Genomic DNA, 20,382 nt, shown 5'->3' on the forward strand with positions numbered 1-20,382 from the left:
TTTCTTGACCAATATGAGCGGCCTAGGGTCATTCACTTGTTCTTCTGAGTGAGTTGTCAGGGCAGATGAAATCTTTTCACAGTGTAGTAAAAGAAAAAAGCTGTATGTTGACTTAGTTTGAAGATGTGGATTTGGACTATCTTGTACAGCTGAATATGCATTTTCTCCTTTTCTGAACCATGTTTTTTATAGAGAAGAAACAATCCAATGCTGTTGCAAGATTAAACAGAAACAAAAGCCTATTATATCACATATTGAAGCAGTTAAAGTCAATAATAAAGCCTAATTAATACATACATTATATCTATGAAGTGCAGTAAATATGTGAATAACAAAGTGTTCAGAAAAGCAGAATGAAATTACAGCTTTTCACTAATCTTAATTTTTTTAGCTGCAATAAACATTAAAAATAACATGAGGTTAATTCCAGTTCTTTTATATTGTTACTGACTTGTTGCAGGTAGTATATGAAATCTTTAAAAAATAATTTATTGTAAGAACAGAGTGATTCCAAGATAGGTACAATTCTTTAACTTAAAGTGTATTTCTTAAATGATTTTTTTAACTCTACAAACACAAGTAACCCTTTCATTCTACAGCATTGGCTATAGGAAAAAAAAGAGGTATTTAATAACTCTTGTGTTCTATGAAGCACAATATAATTCAAAGAAATTAAACCTGTATAAAATACTTATTTTATGTGTTTTTGTTTCATTTGGAAAATGAAAGTATATGTGTCTTTTTTAATTGGAGTGGTGTAATCATATCAAATATTGCCCATATGCGTGATTTTAAATAGTGAATATGACATTCTTGAACTACATAAAATGTTTAAACTAGAATTAAGCTAAAAATGTTGTTTCGAAAAAACCCTATGTATTTTTTCCTCAGAAATTGTATATTTTTTCTCTACAATTTTTCAGTCTTTAATCTTTTTGACTTCTGTATTTTTAGATATTTATCATACGTGAATCATGGCTTTTGTAATAATTATGTCTTTAAGCATTTCATTCTTTTCTTTATGTGAATTTTAGGTATGCTGTTCCTCCAGAGCATGGGAAACGGCTTGAAAGATTAGCTCAAGGTAATATTTCCAATATTTCCATATGTGAGATGTTTGAAGCATGAAACCTCCAGCAAAGTGAAAAACACTGTCCTTGACTCACCTATTGTGTTTTATTACTTAATGTTGTGTGACTTTTATCTGTCTATGGTATGATTGCAAACAAGGAACACTTTCTAGTACTCTGAGGAATTTGTAACAAACAAATAATCTTTTCTTTTTTTCCTTTTAGAACTTTATTTTGTACTGGCATTTTTAGCTTGGTGAAACTTATGAAAATGAGGCTTAGTATTTTGTTGTTCATTAGATTTTCAGTGCTAGTATCTTTGTCTCCTCTTGCCTTGCTTTTTCTTGTCATAGCTTCTCTTCATCTGTAGCTTTTGAATCTTAACTTCTTAGCCAAATTTGATACAAAGATAGAAATATTGAAGACAGCCAAGTCTCCAGAAGTTTCCTGAAAGTTAATGGCTGGGTAGGGGATAGAAACCTGGTTAGTACCTCTGAGAAGGAGGAAGCAGACAAAATGTATGGACGTTAAATCTTTTTAGGTGGAAGCCTGCTGGTCAGTGAGCAGGCATATAAATCCACTTTAGCCAAAGCATGTACTGCCTTTTGCCCTCCAGAGGTGTGAGGAACTTCTGTTGAGAAGGAGCAGAGGATATTGTTGTAAGGTTGAGATCTAAGGGGTAAAAATCACTAGTCTATAGGAAGATTCTTCTTACACAGTAATTTGTTTAATTTTCAGTAACACTACACCTCTCTTTTTGTTTCTAGATTAAGAGCGCAAGTTATGAATATGGTAATAATTAGGCATGTTTCTTGGCCTGGCAGCCCATGTTTTATAGCCTGCTATTAACCATATTATATAAGGAATGCTACTGAAAGTTGATAATTAGATATCATGTGTCAGGACCAAATTCTGAAAATTCTTGTACATTTTTTCATATCTGTTTTGTGTGCATATAGGTGCATGGCTGTTTTTCTGAGCTATTTTTAAACTATTGCTAAGAACAGTGAGATGGTGTGTATCACTGAGACGTGAAAGTAAAGACCTGTGAACTTGCAGTCTTAAAAACATGTCTCAGAAAGACAGATTTCAACTTGGATAATTACATTTATTATTCCTAAATTTTCCCATAGTTTCAGTTGAGAAAGTTGTTGCTCATTTTTTTGCTTTCCAGATTCTTTTTCCAACTTGCAAAGTATAGAACTCTTCATATGCATACCTTGAAGCTTTTGTTTTTTACTGGTAGACAAATTGATACATGTTGTAGACTGGGCAAGGGACACTGACTTGTGATAGGATCATTCAATAATTATTTTTAAGATTCACAGGAAATGAGCAAGGAGTAAAAGGAATAGAAAATTGGAAAAAAATCAGAGGGGGCACTAGGACTGGTGAAAAATTTGCCTTTTTTTTTATTAATAATTGTTAGTAAGCTCTAACTTTTCGATCTGAAAGTGTCAAATAAGGGGAAGGGAGTACGATAAAGAACTGTGATGACTGGCAGGGAAAAGGTGACTGAAGAGTGATTGTTCACTGGGTCTTCCAGTACAGCTAGAGACTTTGAATGAAGAATCTTAGCAGGTTCAAAACAAACAGAAGGAGATAGTTCCTTTCACAGTATGAACTCCTCACCGTCCCTGGTCGATTCGAAAATTCTGCATCGATTCAGGGGAAGACTGGCCAACACTGGCAAAGGAATCTGTTAGAGGAGCATAGGAACTGCATCTGGTTTTGGAAGTCTTGGAGCAGCAACTTGTTGGTACTAGATTACTCAGGGGAAGCAAAGATTTCATGCTGTATTTAAACGCTTCTCTGTAGATCTACTTTTGACATTTGCTGGGAACAACACCTTTGGGTAGATAGACTTTTAATTTGACGTGATATGGCTGCTCTGGCACTTATTTTAGATTTCATATTGATTGATTATAGCTTTGTAGTGTGTTAGAATTTATTCAGGTTTAAATGTTCTGTAATGTTCTGTAATGAGTGTTTATCAAAACTTTTTTTTTTTTGAGACTGAGGGAAGAGAATGGGCAGTTTCAGCAGCACTTGTTCAATCATTTCTAGGAATTAAGTGGCATTGATGCATGGTATTCTTTGCTGCAAGCTAAAAAAACCCTTGAGATTTTTCTTTGACATACCCTGGTTTCCCCAGATACTGGAGTAACCTATACAAATTCAGGAAGTAGGTAACTTTTGGAGATACATGCTTTGCTACATGGGAGCTTTTGAAGTCACTTGGTGTAAACTTGCATAGTTTTAGAAAGTATTGTGTAGAAAACTGCAGCCTGAAGGTGCTCAGGCCTCTTATTACTGGTAATGGTGGCCTAATACAGTAAGAGGAATGGGAAATAAAGCATGGGAAGAAGTGGAAATCTACAAGTCATAAAGATCTGTGTGGTGAATGGAAAACTACTTTCCTTGATGAATCATGTCTATGATCAAAACTTAATTATTTTTATTTCAGAACCATGTTTTGAATAGTAGATAGCAAATAAAACATAGAATCACATACTGAACAGTGAAGATAAGATTTCAAATAGTTGTTTATTCCATTATATTCCATGAATGAAACTGGATTTCTGTAGAAGAACTACATACTTTATACAGAGATTTTTATTGTAACAGCAATATAAGATAGCTGAGTTAGTTTCACATACAACCCTCTCCGACATTTCCGAAGTTTTTAGTATTTGACTTTAATGTCTTCTGTGATATTTTTCTGCAAGTTGTTCTCATGATATTTTTGGCCAGCTACTGGCTTAGAATGGAGTGTAGAAGATGATGCTGTAGTTCTTAAGAATAGAGATGATGGACTTTATGCTCAGTTTGACTTACACATTCCTTTTTTTTTGGGAGGGGGTGGGGAGGGGAGTGGAAAGGGGAACTACCACTTCTGATTATTTCCGTGCTGTGGAGGTTAAGACCTTTGTGATCTTCTACTTGTAACTGCTACCTGCTAAAATACAGTCTGAGTTTTACAGTAAGGTATCTTAAAAAGATGAAAATGTAAAGTAAGCTGCATGGCTGCAAGTCACTTAATAGTAAACATTAATAAAACATAGTGTAAATGAGACCTTCATACTTACACGTGTATTGAAAATATTTTTAATCATATATTTGCATGAGTGCAACATCTGAAGAAAAAAAGAAGTATTTTATTCAAGAAGGTTAGCTCTGATGATCAGATGCCTACCAAATTACCGAATGGTCCTAAATAATTAAAATAATAAAATAATGCATTAAATGTGACAGGTTGTCTAAGTGAAGGCGGCAGTTGATACATAAGATTAAAGGAAGGCTGGAATATTTTCCATTCTCTTGTCTGCACCTCACAATTACCACACATGCCTTTTGTGCATGAATGCTTTTATTTTTGCTTTCCATTGAAATCTTGATTGACTGTGGCACCTACAGATACTTTATCTGAAAGACATTAGACTTGCATCTAATAAAGACAACAGTTTGATTTTGCCCTTCAGCTGCTGTCTCATTTATGTAGTTTTTTTTCAATTTTATGTAGACATAAATGTAATAAAAATCTCAAGTGAGCTATTAACTGCAATTTTTATACTTGTTATGTTAATCTGTAATACCATGGTATTCTTAAGGATTTTTTGTTTCACAAAATGAGTTAGAAAATAATAGAAGCAGAATAGCAAATCAATGACAGTTTGAAGGATTTTCAAGATCTTCTAATAGATCATTTAATTGCAGAAACTTCTAGAGAGGAGATGACATCTATTTGTGGTGTTCAATTATGTTAAAGAAGAAACTAAAGTAAAGCTTAATTTATTTTAGGTGTGTAGAGGTGTTATAAAAAGCTTTGTATGGTGTATAATATTAATTAATTCATTTAATGCAGAAGTCATTACCTATTATGTATGAAAACAAGTATAAATAGTTGTTGAAATGAAACTTGATGTAGATCTTGCATAACTTATAAGGGTCTTGAATCTGAAAATTTGAGCAGCTGAAGAATTGAACTTTGTCTCAATTGATAGTTATGACAGTCAAGGTAGGAAAGTCACATCTAAGAGATAATAAACTTAAGGCTGTAACATATTCAACAGGGCATAACAACACTCATATTTCACAGCACTTGCTTCTTTCATGGCTTTTGCACTCTGTGCTTTGTATAGCGTACAGAAGATTGCTATGAGGATTGTTGTCATGCAAACTCATCCTCCTAATTTCTTTTATGTGCAATATAGAAAGTTAAGTCAAATTTGTTGAAATCACTGCAAATTAATTTAAATAATGTATATGAAGTTTGTGTTTATACGTACCGTAGTAAAATCTAAAAATAAAATGAATAGAAAACTCAGTCCTCAGTCCTTTCACCTCTACCTGTGTTCCAAGAATACTGACCAGTGAATTATGATTAGTATTTTGTATCTTCTAAGTCCTTTAAATGAAGATCTCCATAAGTAAAAAATCACCATAACTTTGAGCTTAATTACGTTAATTTGGATTATTTTTCATTAAATTAAAGTTAAATTACATTAAGGATATTTGAAATTTAGGGTGTTATCTTTCTTATCTTCTAAGTTTTATATTTATATTTTCATGTTTTGTAGTTATATTTTCAATTACTATTAATAAACTAGAAATGCAGCACCTTTACTGTGGAATTTTAGGTGAAGACTTGAGTATGGAAGTGTAGAAAAAGATAGGAAGTCTAGCCTCATTCATTGACTGGTCAGAATTTGATTTGAAAGTTCCCTAAAATGTGATTTTATGTGTATGTGCTTAAATAATGACTTTATTATTGGCCAAGTTGTGATATCCTTCATCATACAAGGTAATATATAGTCAATCACCCTGTGCAAGTCAATGAAGTTGTAGAATTACTTTTTTGGAAATAGCATTGTAATTTGTCCATGTATGATGTAGATGAACAATTTAACTGAAAGCAGTATAGACACATTCTTAGTATCATAGATAAGCATTCCAAGTATCTTGAAAATGGTAATCAACCAGGAAATGGAACCCAATCCACTTTACTTTGTGTTGGTGATAGTTGTGATGTGGTCATCTGATATGAGGCATGTGTGATGTGTAGGAATGATACTCTCAGGGTGAAAAAAAAATGAGCCTTCCAGATAGCAATGCTCACCGTCCCTCAATAATTTATAGAGTTGAACTTATTTTTAAATACGTTCTTTATCCCTGAACCATTTCATGTATGCTTTAAAGACTCTATGTAGCAATGTCCTGTGTGTGGAAATCCTGTCTTCCTCAGACACAGCTAGGAATCTGCTTAGTGCCCACTGTTCCCAGCTTCCTGCAAAGATGAGAAGGCTTTGACTTGTATATAGGGCATGGATTCATAAAACCAGAAATTGTATGGAAGTGTTATTGTCTACTGAGGTGGAATAGCGTTGACAAAGGGTGTGTCTTCACCAGCCCAGTGATGAGACTGTAACTCAAGAAGTAGTTTTATTTTGTTAGTACAAATAGCATTGGTTACTTTGTGTAGAATCATCTTATTTTGGACTGTGTAATCTGTTGGAATATATATGTAGTCTTCTCAGAGCATGTTTTTTGCTATTGTTGCTTGTGTTAACTAGATAAGGTTTTTAAAAAGCCTGAGTGGGACTTTCAGTTTGGTGGATAAATGTACTCATAGTTTATGTGCTCATACCCAAACGTTTGGCCACCAAGTGCTGAATCACATACTTACCATGTAGACTGTTCTAATTCTGCTCTAGGGTTGAGAATGTCAGTGTTTCTTTAAATCATGGACTAGAGAATTTTCAACTGGGTGGTCTTTTTCTCGTGGACGTAAATCAACGAGCAACCTAATTCTGTTTTACCCTGATCTTTGATAATTGCTCATCAACTCCTATGAAGTAACTGCTTTGAATTGTCATTTTGTGTTCTGTGTAATCATTTCCAAGATGATAAGTAGGGCACAGATGGCTAAATGTAAGTATTGAGAAGAGGTGTAGAAGAGGTCTGCCGTGTCTCAAGACCATCTGAGAAACTGGAGTTGCATGCAAATTCCCACAAAATACCTGCTTTTTTACAACTCATTTAGAGTTAATGGATTAGTGTTAATGGATTAAATTAAGATTTCATGTGTCTCATAAAAGCATGAATGTACTACAGAACTTGAATGATAGTTACATTTTAGATAGATTTCAGTGTATTTTCTTTTGGATGTGGTATTTCACTAAATATCCAGGATTAACTGGTAATCCTGTAAATCAGTAATTTTAATGTCAGCTTGGTATTTGAGAGTGGTTCTGGTGTGTTGCAGGCATGTCTTGAATTGGCCTGCAGTTAATGTGTTTGTAAGGGTCTTGTGATGTTTCTAATGCAATGTCGTCTATTTAGTGTGCTATTAGGTATTTTTTATATCTGCCAACCAATTCTCCCACAGGGATTTTCTTTCCTGAAAGAAAAGCTCTTGTGACCTTATCTTTAGCCTGGACAGAACAAAAGACCTTCTGATAAACAAAGTCTTGTAATGAGGAAATACTACCTTCCCTTCTTCCTTTGTTCATTGTAGGAGAGTGCTTTTGAGAAAAGCAGGTGAATGAGACTGGAAAATTTGTGTGTAAGTGTAGACTTTGACAGCATCAAAATATATTTTATCGTGGTACAGAATGTGTAGGCTGCACTTTGATTTCACTGTGAGGGCTCTGCAACCGCAGCAAATGTTCTCCTGTAAATTTCTCTTAATGGATTTTGCACAGGTTGTGTTCTGCTGTTCTGTGTTGTTTGCAACTTTCTTAGAATTCAGCAACAGGCTTGCCTTCTGGCTGGAATTGTCACAACTATTTCTGATCTCTTGGAGCTGTAGTGGTACAACTTAAGTTTTGGATATCTGCCCATTGTTTGCTTTTTATCATCATGTATTGAGATAGTTAAGCACATTGCAGTAGCAGAATTTGGTACAAAATTTGTGTTCTCTGGGAAAACAACTCAGTCAAACTCTCCCTGCTTTTTAGAATTAGGGGTTTTGCTACTTTTCATACCAGTTATTGCCTCAGTCTCAAGTATCACTTTCAACCACTTTTTTCACAGTGTGTACCAGTATATTTCTATTATTATGATGCTCAGGACTGAGACTTCTTGAAACTCATAAGTTGTAGACTCCAAGTTATGATATTTATCATTATGTTATAGGCATTAATTATGCCAAAACAGTTGAAATATATTTGCTGGAGCCCACTAATTGTGGGATAGTTTCTTTTAACTGTCTTTTAGTCAGTGAAGCCAAACATGTATGATAAAACTGTACCTATCAAATACTACTTGTTGAGACTTACACTATTATTTGCAATTCCAAAAGAGAGTAAAGAATTCTTTGCCTGTTGGTGGGGAGAAAAAAGAATTATAAATCTGAATAAAATTTGATCTTAGGGCATCTTAGCAGAGTTCCTAGTACACTGATTAGCACAAGTGTACATTACATCTTTGCTGCTTAAGTGCTGCTTAACTTTATATTTGAGCTATTAGAAAACATTTGTTCTCCCAGGACTGGGGAGTGAGCTAGAAAAGAATGTAGAAAGAATGTAACAATTATAATGTGATCATCTTAAAATTGTTCTGGAATTGTAGGGTGGTTAAAGGACATAAATATAAGACTAATCAGAGAGAAGTTGTTAAATCTGACATTACAGAGAAGGCTATATGTTATGGCAAATTGTTGAGATTCCATTTTTTTTTCCTCAAGTCATTAAAAATATTTAGATGGTTAATTGATTGAAAGTGATTCTTTTCTTTTTTTCTTTTTTTTTTTTATAATCGAGTAGTGAGCATATTGTTCCAAGAACGAAACTGCTTTTGTGAATGATGAACTAACATTTACGTGAGAGAGATACAATGAGTTGTGCAAACACAGTAAAGAGATGACAGAAAGCCCTTTTACTAGTTAGATGTCCTGTGGCGAATATTATGTCCACTAAGCAATGTTTTTATATCATTTGTCTAGTCATTTTTGTTAATTTTTTTTCTGTATTTTTCTTGAGTGACGTCTTCTTACTGCTTTCTTACAATTACCAGGCTTTTCCAGCAAAACAGACTATTAAGTTTGGAGAATAATTGAGTGGTGTTCTTGGTTAGTAAATTCATTGTGGACAAACATTTATACCTTGAGTAATCCTAGGTAATCCATCAGTCTGGAACTGATCTCTCAAAGATCTTTTGTGTTCTTCAGGCATAAAATATCATTTTATGCATAAATGAATCAAAAGTATTTTTTCTGAATCGGTATTAATACCATCATTAAAGAGACCTTTTCATCATGAAGAGCTGGCTTTATATCTTCTCCATTATCAAGTTGCTATGCAAGATAATTGGTAAAATATACTTTTTTTTTTCCTTTTAATACTGTTTGCTTCACTTTAATTTCTGTCCATGTTTCTCAGGTAGTTCCTCTGCATTAGAGGATAGGATTGCATATGTTTTCCTTGTACCCAGAAAAAAAAGTTGTTATTTTTAAATGGCTTTATATGTGGATTTTCTTATCAAGTGAATTTTACCTAGATTTATAACACAAACGGAAACAATTTTGGGGAATCCTTTTTTAGCTAATGTCATTATCACAGACTTTTTTTTTTTACAGTAGAGTCAGGCTAATTCATACTGCACTAGTTAAAAAGATTAGAATTCATCTTTTCCTCCTATATGTTTTAAGAGAGGGCTGTGATGAAACTGTACACCTAGCAGTAAGAACTTACTCTTAAGAGTCTAAGACAAAGAGCTAGCATTTCTTGTTTCAACTTCTTATTTCCTCAGTATTTTTCCTATGGAACTGTTAGAGGTAGTTAACTCCTTTATGCCTCAGTTCTGTTTTCTGAAAATTAAGAAATTTTAAAAACAATTACTTTTTTAATAACTTTTTTTTTAGCAGTAGCCTGCCAATCTTTGTGAAATCTCTGAAATCACTTGAGGATAAATGACATACAATACAGTAAACTGTTGATCTTAAGAAATCTTGGTAACACTGGAAAATATACTCTACAGAAGAAAGTGAAATAAATAAATCAAGTTGAACTTCACAGAAAGGTATTCTTTCAAATGTTATGTCCTAGATAAAATGAAATTACGTATTACCTAGGACTGATAAATGTATGGATTGCAGTTACTCATAGTACATCTCATGGTAATTCTTGCTAATGGTCTGGTACAAACACTATTTTTATGATAATAAAGATAATAAAGATTGTCTTATCTTTGCTGATTAGTGAGTAAATTGTTCCCCTTTGTCAACCTAGTTCTGTTGATGTTAGTACTGTAACTTAGTGAGACTTCTGTGATGTTGCATTATAACACAGTCAAAAGCATTCCTCTTGACTCCAACAGAAGACACATGTTCATATCAGAGCAAGTAATACACCTGTGCGTAAGTGGAAGAGGGGATTGATAGGAAGTATTCAGAGAAAGTAGTAGGTGGTTAGATGGCTTTATTCCTTCCGTTTTTCAGTCTGAAGTTTTCAGGAGCTTCTTGCTTTCATTAACTACTATGCCTTTCTTTTTCTTCATTTTATTGTTTGTAGGAATTGTGTTTCCAGTTTTTGAGAGTGTTACCTTCTTTCTAGAATGGAGTATGAAAGGAGGTCAGGGAGGACTAAACTAGCGATGTTCTGAAAACTTGCCCCCCTCTTTCTCCTTCTCATCTTCTCCCATTTTCCTTGTAACAGAGTGGTTTCTTATGGTAACATAGTTAGGCTGAATGGAAAAGAACGTGATGATTTCATTTTAGAGAAGGAAGGATTGGGTAGCACAATTGAACTGTAGCTGAGATGCTGTTCACATCCTGGTTAGAGCGTCAGATACAAGCATTTAATAACACTGAAACTTTGTCTTTAATTTTTCAGTTTTTCCCTCATTCATTTATCTCCATGTTCTCAGATGGATTATATAATTATTTAATGAACTAAGCAGGGCTTGTGGAGTGGTACATAAACATGAAAGTTGAAACATGGAAAGCAATCTTTTTTCATAGAAATCAGGACAAGATATAAAGAAGCAAAAAACCCCACCTGTTTTTAGTTGTATCAGATACCTCTGTGAAAGTAGCCATACTTTCTAGCCTTTTCTAGATAGTTGTGTTTGTTTACTGTATAGATGGTCTGGAAATGCTAGGTAAACTAGTCCTTGTGGAATCCTAAATTTATATACTGCAGTTGGTTTTCATGTATGCAGGGGTTGCAGAATGAACGTTAACGTAAAAAAAACCCCAACAATAAAATATTTCTCTAAAGGGTAAGAAAAGTATGCCTAAATTTACAGGTCCAAATTTATTTTAAATTATTTCACTTCTTAACAAACAAAGTACCCCTGAACCCCTGCAACCCGTCCCCCCGAAAATCAGTTGAAGGAGGTGCATTTGATTTTTTTATACAAATCTCTTGGAACCTAGCAATGACATGAAAAAAAATTCTAAAACAAGTTTAAACAGTATTATGTATTGTAAAATATTAAAAACAATAATCCTACTTTTTAAATTAAAAGATACCCACTTTTGCTTATCTTGCGTTATTAGGGTTCTTCCCAAGCAGCTCTCAAGGGTGTGATGCTTTTCTTCGCCACAAGATGACTCTGATTTCTCCATCAATACTGAAAAAGTATGGAATTCCTTTTGACAAGGTACATTAGTATTTATTTTTAAACTATGCATTCATGCATTGAATTAGATTGTGTTTACTGTAAGGATTGTTTATTAGTAAATGCGAGGCAAAATTACTATTTTTGGGTTTTTTTTAGGCACTGACTCCATGGAAAGATGAAAACAAATGCTTGTAGTATTAGGACTTCTGCATGGTTTAGCTTGGAATTTTCTTGCAGAAAACACTTGCAGCCACCATAATCTTTATCCTAAAAGTTTCTGTGATTTTTAAGACATAACCAATATTTTTTATTTCAGTTTTATTTGCATACAAGCTTGCATGTGATTTCCTGTTGACTGAAACACTTCTTAACTAGCTGTATTAATTTAAATTGTATATGCAATATTTTAAAACAATTCATTTCTTATGTCTGTGTATTGTTCTTCTGATGCAATTAAATGTAACTTTATCAGTATTATGATTAAAAAGTTTTAAGTGGAATAAAACCAAAAGAACCGTTATTTAATTTAAAATACATTTTAAAAGCTGTCATATATTAGAAAAAGGGTGAATGATTATTTTGTGCTGCTAGGTGGTGGCAGACTGGACAGTTGATAAGAACATTATGTAAATAGAAAGTGGGAAGAATAACTGGCTTTCTTCTTTGTGGATGAATTTAATACATAGCTGCTTTCAAAAACATCGGAAGTATTCAGTTTCTTCTCCTTTCCTACAAGATTTTCTAACTTACTGTTTTCCACTTTTAACTTCCTACAGGCACCAGCTAATGAAAACGTTTCTGCTGCATTGCTTTTTCTTTAAGTATATTTATTCTATATCCTGAATGCTTTGCAAACTCTAAAGTTCTAAATTTAAGAGCTTTGTAAGGCACTCGGAAGAGTAGAACGTCCCCTGCCTAAACATCTGTTTATGTTATACTGAGTTTTTAAAAGCCTTTTGATCGTTAAGGGATTATGATTCTTGGTTTCCCACTGCACAGACTGTTTTAAGGTGTTCAGAAGAGCCAGGCAATATATACTTTTTCTCACTCAATTCCTGTTGCAGTGTAGTCCTGTAAACTGTCCTTGCCACACTCCTTGTTTATTATTGTGGTTTCTCTTCTAGTGTATGCAGTATTTATTAATATCATATGGACCTGCATACACAAACTTAGCTTTTCATGTTCCCCCGCCTAGATTATGGGATAATGCAGTGTTTTCTATCTGTTTTAGGTGATATTCTTGTAAGAGTATGAAATGCAGCCCACAGAAATAATATTTATGTGAATGTTTTCATGTATAGTATTGTCATGGTTTAACTCCAGCCGGCAACTAAGCACCACAGAGCTGCTCGCCCGCTCCCCTGCAGTGGGATGGAGGAGAGAATTGGGAGAGTAAAAGTGAGAAAACTTGTGGGCTGAGATAAAGTCAGTTTAATAGGCAAAGCAAAAGCTGCACACACAAGCAAAGCAAAACAAGGAATTAATTCACCACTTCCCATCAGCAGGCAGGTGTTCAGCCATCTCCAGGAAAGCAGGGCTCCATCACACGTAACAGAGACTTGGGAAGACAAATGCCGTGACTCCAAATGTACCCCTTCCTTCTTCTTCCCCCAGCTGTATATGCTGAGCATGACGTCCTATGGTCTGGAATATCTCTGTGGTCAGTTTGGGTCAGCTGTCCCAGCTGTGTCCCCTCCCAGCTCCTTGTACCCCCCAAGCCTGCTCGCTGGTGGGGTGGGGTGAGAAGCAGAAAAGGGCTTGAGTCTGTGTAAGCGCTGCTCAGCGGTAACTAAAGCATTCCTGTGTTATCAACATAGTTTGCAGCACAGGTGGGAATGCCTTTTGGAATATCACTTCACTTTTCATGCTTAAATCAACCTATGTATAAAATTGAAGAAATGTAGGCCTTCAGAATGATACTGCTTGCCTTGGAAAGCAAGCTTTTTGGAATAAATTACTTGCATCAGAAGTAGTTCGTTTTCTGAATGATATATTATCATATGGAAATGTAGTTGCTGAGTTCAGTTTTTGTAATATATAGGTAAATAGTGATTTCTTTCATAGCCGTGTGCTTTATCATGAAGTGTCAGATGAAACCTTCCAGACTGGAAGGTTTTATAACTAGATTTATAGTTCTGGATTTACAGAACATTACTCTGAACAGTGTAATTTTCAGTGGTTGGTGTTTAAAGTAGCATATTTCTGAATGTGAGCATATTTGTTTTCAGTAGCACACATTTGAGGTGGGTGAGGGAGTTGATGTTCTTATTTCAGTGTCTTGATTATTCCTGTATTTAAATTAAAAAAAAAAAAGGTGCTAGAAATAGTTAAATATTTAAGTTTTGTTCTGTCACCTAGTCTTGGGAGGAAGCAGACTGTACCCGAGTGTAATTGTAATTAGTGGGATTCAGTGAGAGAGTGAATAGAGAGAACCAGGCTGTGATGTCTCATGGCTCAAAATAATAGAACTGGAATGTGCTGAATGCTGATAAGTCAGCCTATGCCTACCAGGTGGCAGCTGAACTGCTGCTTGTTGCAATAGAACACCTGCTAAACTGTCAGCAGTGGGAGGGTGTATTGAGATAAATTTTGGAGTTCTTAGTGTTGAGAATAATCTTTCTTAAACATTCCCACAGCGATTGTTGGAGTGCTACAGTAGCAGTTATAATATATGCACTGTATGTGCATTTACATGTATATGCTAAGTATGAACCAACAAAAAATTAACCTTGCAAAGTGCAAATGCAAAATGTAAGATACAATTTTATTCTTTACCTTTGTTAGCTAAGTATTTTTTTCTTGTTTTCATGTCTTTCCTTCCTCCCATAATACAATGAGAATTTTACATCTTGAAGTGCTATCCCTGTGTATTTATTCTTGCGTTGAGGAAAAAAGACAAAGAAATTGTAAAACTATAAGATGAGAATTTTGAAGAAGAAAGTGGGGATTCAAGCAGAAATTGAATGTAAGACAACTATTCCAGCAAAACGCTGAGATTTAAGATGTGACATATTAATAAGAAAAATGTTTGGACTTGGGAGTTTTAATTTTGGTGATTGTTTAATATTTAACTCTTCCTTTTTGCTATCTCAAATTACAAGTGGATTTCCCTAAAAAGAGCCATATTTGTCCTTCCAATTTTTCTTACTGTTTTGCTTATGCAAAGCATTATCACAGAATGGAAACAGCCTATTTAATCTCTAAGAAGTCTACTTATTTTCTTGTAATCAGCAAATGCATCCTGTTGAACAGTCATCAGTCATTGCTCAGAGTATTTGCATCATTTAAATGGATCTGTTTGCTTTTTAGTGGGCCTGCTGTCTGATGTGCATTTCGTGCAAAAAGGCATATCAAAAAGAGTATGAGGAATCTCTTCTAACTCTTCTGAATCTTCTAGTTCATTGATTAACTCTTATCAGATAGCTCAGAAGTCAATGTGCCATTTTTAGTCTCTGACTAACCTGTCCTTGATACAGTCTTTGGTGGTTTGACTTTAAGAGTTTGACTTTAAGCTGTCTCTGAATGGAGAGAATATTAGTGACTGACAAGAAGTGCTGTCTCTCCTTTTCTTTATGTCCAGAGGAGAGCAGCAGTTCATCCAAGTATAGGAAGATGAGATTTCTCTTGTTAAAGAGAATATCCTGACCAGTGATTTGTTTACCTTACCCCACTTCTTTTTGTAATTTACTTTAGAAGCCTTTTATATCTGATATCTCTTTTATAACTACTAGGAATTCAGTTTCTTTTTGGCTATACAAAATATAATTACTGTGGCAGGGTTTTTTTAGTTTTTTTTGTTTGTTTTGGTTTTGTTTTTCTTTTCTTCTGCTTTCTATAACTTCTTGTTGAGTCAGTGGCCTCAGCACACTTTTCTTTTGGTTGCTTTTCACTGTACTTGTAAAGATCAGAACAGTCCTTTGGAACTACCCTTGCTCATTCTCCAAAGCAATGTCAAGAGCTTAACTGTAGTCAAGCTTTTCCTCTTTGAGAATCTCCTTCCAGGCCCTTTGTCCTTTAGGTATTTGGAATTCTTGTTATCAATAGTATGAGAGTCCTTCTGCTCTCTTAAATTGTGCTTAAAGAGAAAGACGGAAACAACAAGGGTAAAATAAAATTTTAATGTAAAGTTTTAATGTTTTAATGGCTTTACATTGAGACCTTTTGCATGGCATTTCCAATGCAAGAATCCCCTTGGTGTTAGTCACTACTGTCACAGGAGAGCGATGCTCTTCACTTGCAAGAGAGAAGCAGCAATATATTTTATTGATATAAAACAGTGAGTGAACAAAGTTCAATGGTAAATGCGACAGTGGTTTAATAAGATTCAATGGCAAGGTACACATAAGTATTTACTGCATAGAGGACTGTCCCGACCCAATATCGGGGAGGGTTGTTAAATGATCCTGAGAGCGAGATTAAGACACAAATGAGGTCAAATGCTGTACAACCTTACAACTTTTATTTCCTACAACAACTAATAACTGCAATAGAACAAAGTGAGGAAGAAGGAAGAGAGGCAGACCTAAGCAAGAGAACGGACGAGAGGTAGCAACACTAGTTACCACCACCACAAAGCCAGCAACATCCCGCGGAGTCGGTTCCGACGCCGGTGATGGAGGGTCGGGTTCCTCAGCTCACAGTCAGGTGCCTCTCCTTCTGATGCAGATGTTACAGTCCTTTAGGTGTCTTCCAAGTCCAGGTTTTTTGCTCTCCAGCGAGAGGGGAGTACACAGTTCTTTTATTGTTCCAGTCCCCACCATTTCTCTGAAAAGTCCACCCATTTATGTGGTGGCTTTCTTCGGGGACATCTTGTGCGTACTCCCCTACAACAACAGGATGTCGAGTCAGCAAATCAAACACAGTCTCTTACAAGGACAGGGTCAGGCAAAACTGTTAGGGAGACCCTCCCGTTGAGTCATGAGTTTCAGAGAGGATCTCCTTGCATTCTAAACTCCTTTTCAGAGAGGAGTCTAGGTGTGGTGGGATCCAGACTTTAGTCCCAGACTTGGTCAACTGTTTATGTCTAAAGGATTATATATGCATGATCAATCCTTTATATCACTTAGCTAAGATTACAGAGTTTCAGTGCTGCTTATTCCCAGTTCATTTACCCAGTATCTGATGTGATAAGGATACTCTCAGCCTTGAGGAGTAAACTTGAGAGGCATCCCTACTCAAGGGGACATCCTGGCATGCAGCGCGCTGCTGTGCAGGAGAGCTCAGCAGACCCTGGGCTGTCCACTATTTGTGGAGTAAGATTATTGACTTATAGTAATATTCGCATACCAGCGGGACATCTGGGTCACTGTGCAAGACAGCCCTTGGCTGCTGTGTTGCCATCCATCTCCCCAAAGTCCAATTTAAGCTGGTTGCAACCATCACAACCACCACTGGTTGGGTGGGTGAGAGGGACACACCGCCACAGCTGTAAGGCTGAAGGATTGGTGCAGGGCAATTGTTAATTCTTCTTTCTGCTTTCCTATCTAAAATTATTTAAAGTTACTGCCTGAGGGGATCCAAATGTATCCAGTGTTTTCCTTTGGGATGAACAACATTGGTTTCTTTAACTGCTAAGGCTCATTAACTTAGAGCTTCTCCTACTTTATGCTTGATCTTCAATAGTAAGTAACTTAAAAGGCAAATCAGGCCCTCAGTCACAGGTCTTCAAATCATAGTTTTTGAAATGGGTGAGTGTGGGAGAGAAGAGTGGGAATAAGATCTCTCTCCAGTCTTTCCAAGAAAACTTCTTGTGCTATTCTAAAGAAACATCTTCAGGGTGGTGGACAGAATAATTTCTTCAACAGTTAATTTGTACTAGTGTTTAGGGATGATAATTGTGGGTATTTTGGTCCAGCCTGTCTCTGCTTCCACTCAGGAAAATTGATATATTCTTTGCACTGTCTTTTCTAGTTCCCCATACTTCCATGTTTTATTACCAGTGAACCTGTCCTCCAAGATTAGCGTTTTTGAAACTACTTTCTGAATTTTTAAAGTAATACATGTAGCTATGAATTTTATAGTAAACAACATTGTCTCAAGTATACTGTTTCTGCTTGCATTAAATTGCAACTGTGTGCAAGGTGAAAATATTCTTTCTTTCTAGGTAGTTGCAAAGGCAAATACAGTTTTCATTGTTTCAGGAGCAGAACTGCTTTTGTAATGTTGCTCACTTCGAGGTTTTTTTTTGTTTTTATGCTATAGGTTACACAAGAGGCAGGAGAATTTATGATCACTTTCCCATATGGATACCATGCAGGATTTAACCATGGTTTTAACTGTGCAGAGTCAACAAACTTCGCCACCATCCGATGGATTGATTATGGAAAAGCAGCAAAATTGGTAAGTCATATTGCACAAAACTGATGCGTAAGGAAGTGTTTCCTGTGGTTATTTCTTAGTGAGGATCTATGGAAGCAGATGAGAAAGTGAGAGCTATTAAATCAGATAGTACATTATACTGCCCTTGAAATTTTACTTATAGTTGTTCTTTTTGTAGTGGGTATTATACTTCCAGCAATGTGTATTCCTCTCAGTAGTGAGTTTTGTTTGCAGGTTAATGTACATATTGTTCTTCAAAACCAGTTCTATTTATGGATATTTTTAAGTTGAAGCTACATATACTGAGGTTAGTATATGTGAAAGACAACTGACTTCTGCTCTTAAACCTCCTCTAAGCTCTACTGTTCGTGAAAGTACTTTATTTAAACTAGAAATTTTGATACCTGGAAAGAAACATAAATAATTAAACTTTAAACAAAGTTTAAAGAAACAGGTTCAACTTTTCTCATTTTTAATGTCATCAGATATCTTGTAGTACAAGATAATAAAGGAACTGTGAACTCAGAGTAGATATTTTCTGGTTTTAAAATGAGTTGTGTTTTACTGAAGAAATTTAGTCTGAAATTTTTGTTATGTGGCATACATTTTTTGCTTCTTTTCATGTACAGCATGTGAGTAAATACACAAAATCAAGAAAGTGCAATTTGTTCAGCAGAAGTTTGTTACTGCTTTCAATATTCTGTGATTTTTCTCAGAGTTATGGCTTATATATGCTTTGGTTAGTATGCTTCCCAAAATGTTTAATTCAGAGGCATTTTCTGCATTGACATGTTTGTTATTGAAAAATCCCTTTTCAATAGGTATTTGCTTAATGTATTAGCTAATAAGATGACATGGAATAAAGGGCAAAATAAGATGTGCAGGTTTAACAATGAAGTAATGATAGTGAACTCTCATTAAATACTCGGGCTTGGAAGACCATCATGAGAAAGTTCCCAAATAGTGGAAATCTATGATTCTAGGCAGTATTGATTATTATCGTTAATGATATTTAATATGCTTCAAAGGGAAAAGTTTATAAATATTTTTTTCAGGTGTTCTGTATGCATGCACTAACAATAGTGAAAGTATTGAAAACATCAATATGCATCTAACATGTTCAGGCTCGTCATTAATGGTAAAGATGTGGTTTTAACAGTCAACAGATAGGGTGTTGACTGTAAAGTTCATTAAAAAAATTATGTATTTGATAGTTTGGAATATATAGTACAGTGAAACAAAGTTGAGAGGAATATGGGCATGGACACATATGACCTAATAGTGGCAGGTAAAACTGCCCTGGATTTTAAGATACAAATGTGCTGCAGCTCTAAAATTGATTCAGCTGAACTTCAAGAATGGCAAGCTTTATCTTTGGATGTAGCAAATATGAGGCAATGACCTCCAGCTACATCCCTTTCAGTGTACAGGCTTCATATTTCTTATGTTTTAAAAAAAAAAAGGTCTACCATTAAGTGTGCAGCTGCCCCAGTACAAAGTACTAAATGTTTTATGCCTCCAGCGTGCCTCTCAGTTATTGTATTATACTGTAAACTTAATGTCGTGTTTAAATTCAGCGGAGTTAGAAGATAATTTTTTAAAGCTAATGAGATTTCATTCCTTTACACCAGTCCAAAAGTTCTCCTGAAATTCTGAATTTTTAGCTAGGAAGTCTTGGTATATACACTCTCAGTACAGTTTTATTTAGTCAAACTTCTCTAGCACATGGGTAAAACTTGATCATATTAGGACACAGAATTCTGCGCTCTGTGGTTACTGCATGTAGCAGCAGTATTGTGCATATATAGTATACAAAACTAAAGTAGTTCTGTGGTGTCAGCAGTTAAATTTAAATGTCTGAAAGTTTCAGAGTGGCAGCTGAAGCAATAATTACTAGTCTTCCTCTATAGGGAAATTTTAGATACCATTGTCAAATGTGAACTCGTTTCTCTGGCAAATGGTCAGAGTACTTCATGTTACTTGCTCATTTTTTATTACTTACTACCACAAGAATGAGAATGAAAGTTTATTTTTCTTCTCTTTTTCAATGAAAAAGAACATGCTAGGAAGTGCTAACAGTAGAATTTTAAAATATTTTTTTAAAATGGAAATGTGTAAGAGAAAAACTAATGGAAAGGCGGTGAAATAATTCTTCATAGTACTTGTATTTGTTTATGCCGTACAACTACGGTAAACAAAAGTCAACCAGAGAAAGCATTATAACTGGCTATCTGTTTTTAAATTGTAATTATATGACATGTCGAAAGCACAGACAAATTATGGAGTTACTACAAATTGGGTACTCTGTTTCTTGATTATGGTGTTTCTCTAGAAAAACATGAGGATAGCCATGATTAGTTTTATCACAACCTCAGGAAACTTCCTGGAAGTATTAATTAAAAAGGTAAGAAGTCCATGTGCTGAGAGT

The 20,382-nt window shown here is 35.0% G+C and overlaps 1 protein-coding gene across 13 annotated transcripts in view; it reads left to right on the forward strand.

Annotated features, from left to right (window-relative positions):
• The window catches only part of KDM4C (lysine demethylase 4C), a 279,086-nt gene that overhangs the window by 44,471 nt on the left and 214,233 nt on the right, over window positions 1-20,382 (forward strand). For all 13 annotated transcript variants that reach the window (XR_012649164.1, XR_012649166.1, XR_012649165.1 and 10 more), the window contains 3 exons: window positions 1,035-1,084; window positions 11,572-11,675; window positions 17,838-17,975. Coding sequence is in view for 10 of the 13 variants with exons in the window: in XM_075021802.1 (XP_074877903.1) it covers window positions 1,035-1,084; window positions 11,572-11,675; window positions 17,838-17,975 (292 nt within the window). In the remaining 3 variants the exon portion in view is untranslated. The remainder of the gene's footprint in view (window positions 1-1,034; window positions 1,085-11,571; window positions 11,676-17,837; window positions 17,976-20,382) is intronic.

This window comes from Buteo buteo, chromosome Z (genome assembly GCF_964188355.1).
Source record: "Buteo buteo chromosome Z, bButBut1.hap1.1, whole genome shotgun sequence".
NCBI lineage: Eukaryota > Metazoa > Chordata > Aves > Accipitriformes > Accipitridae > Buteo > Buteo buteo.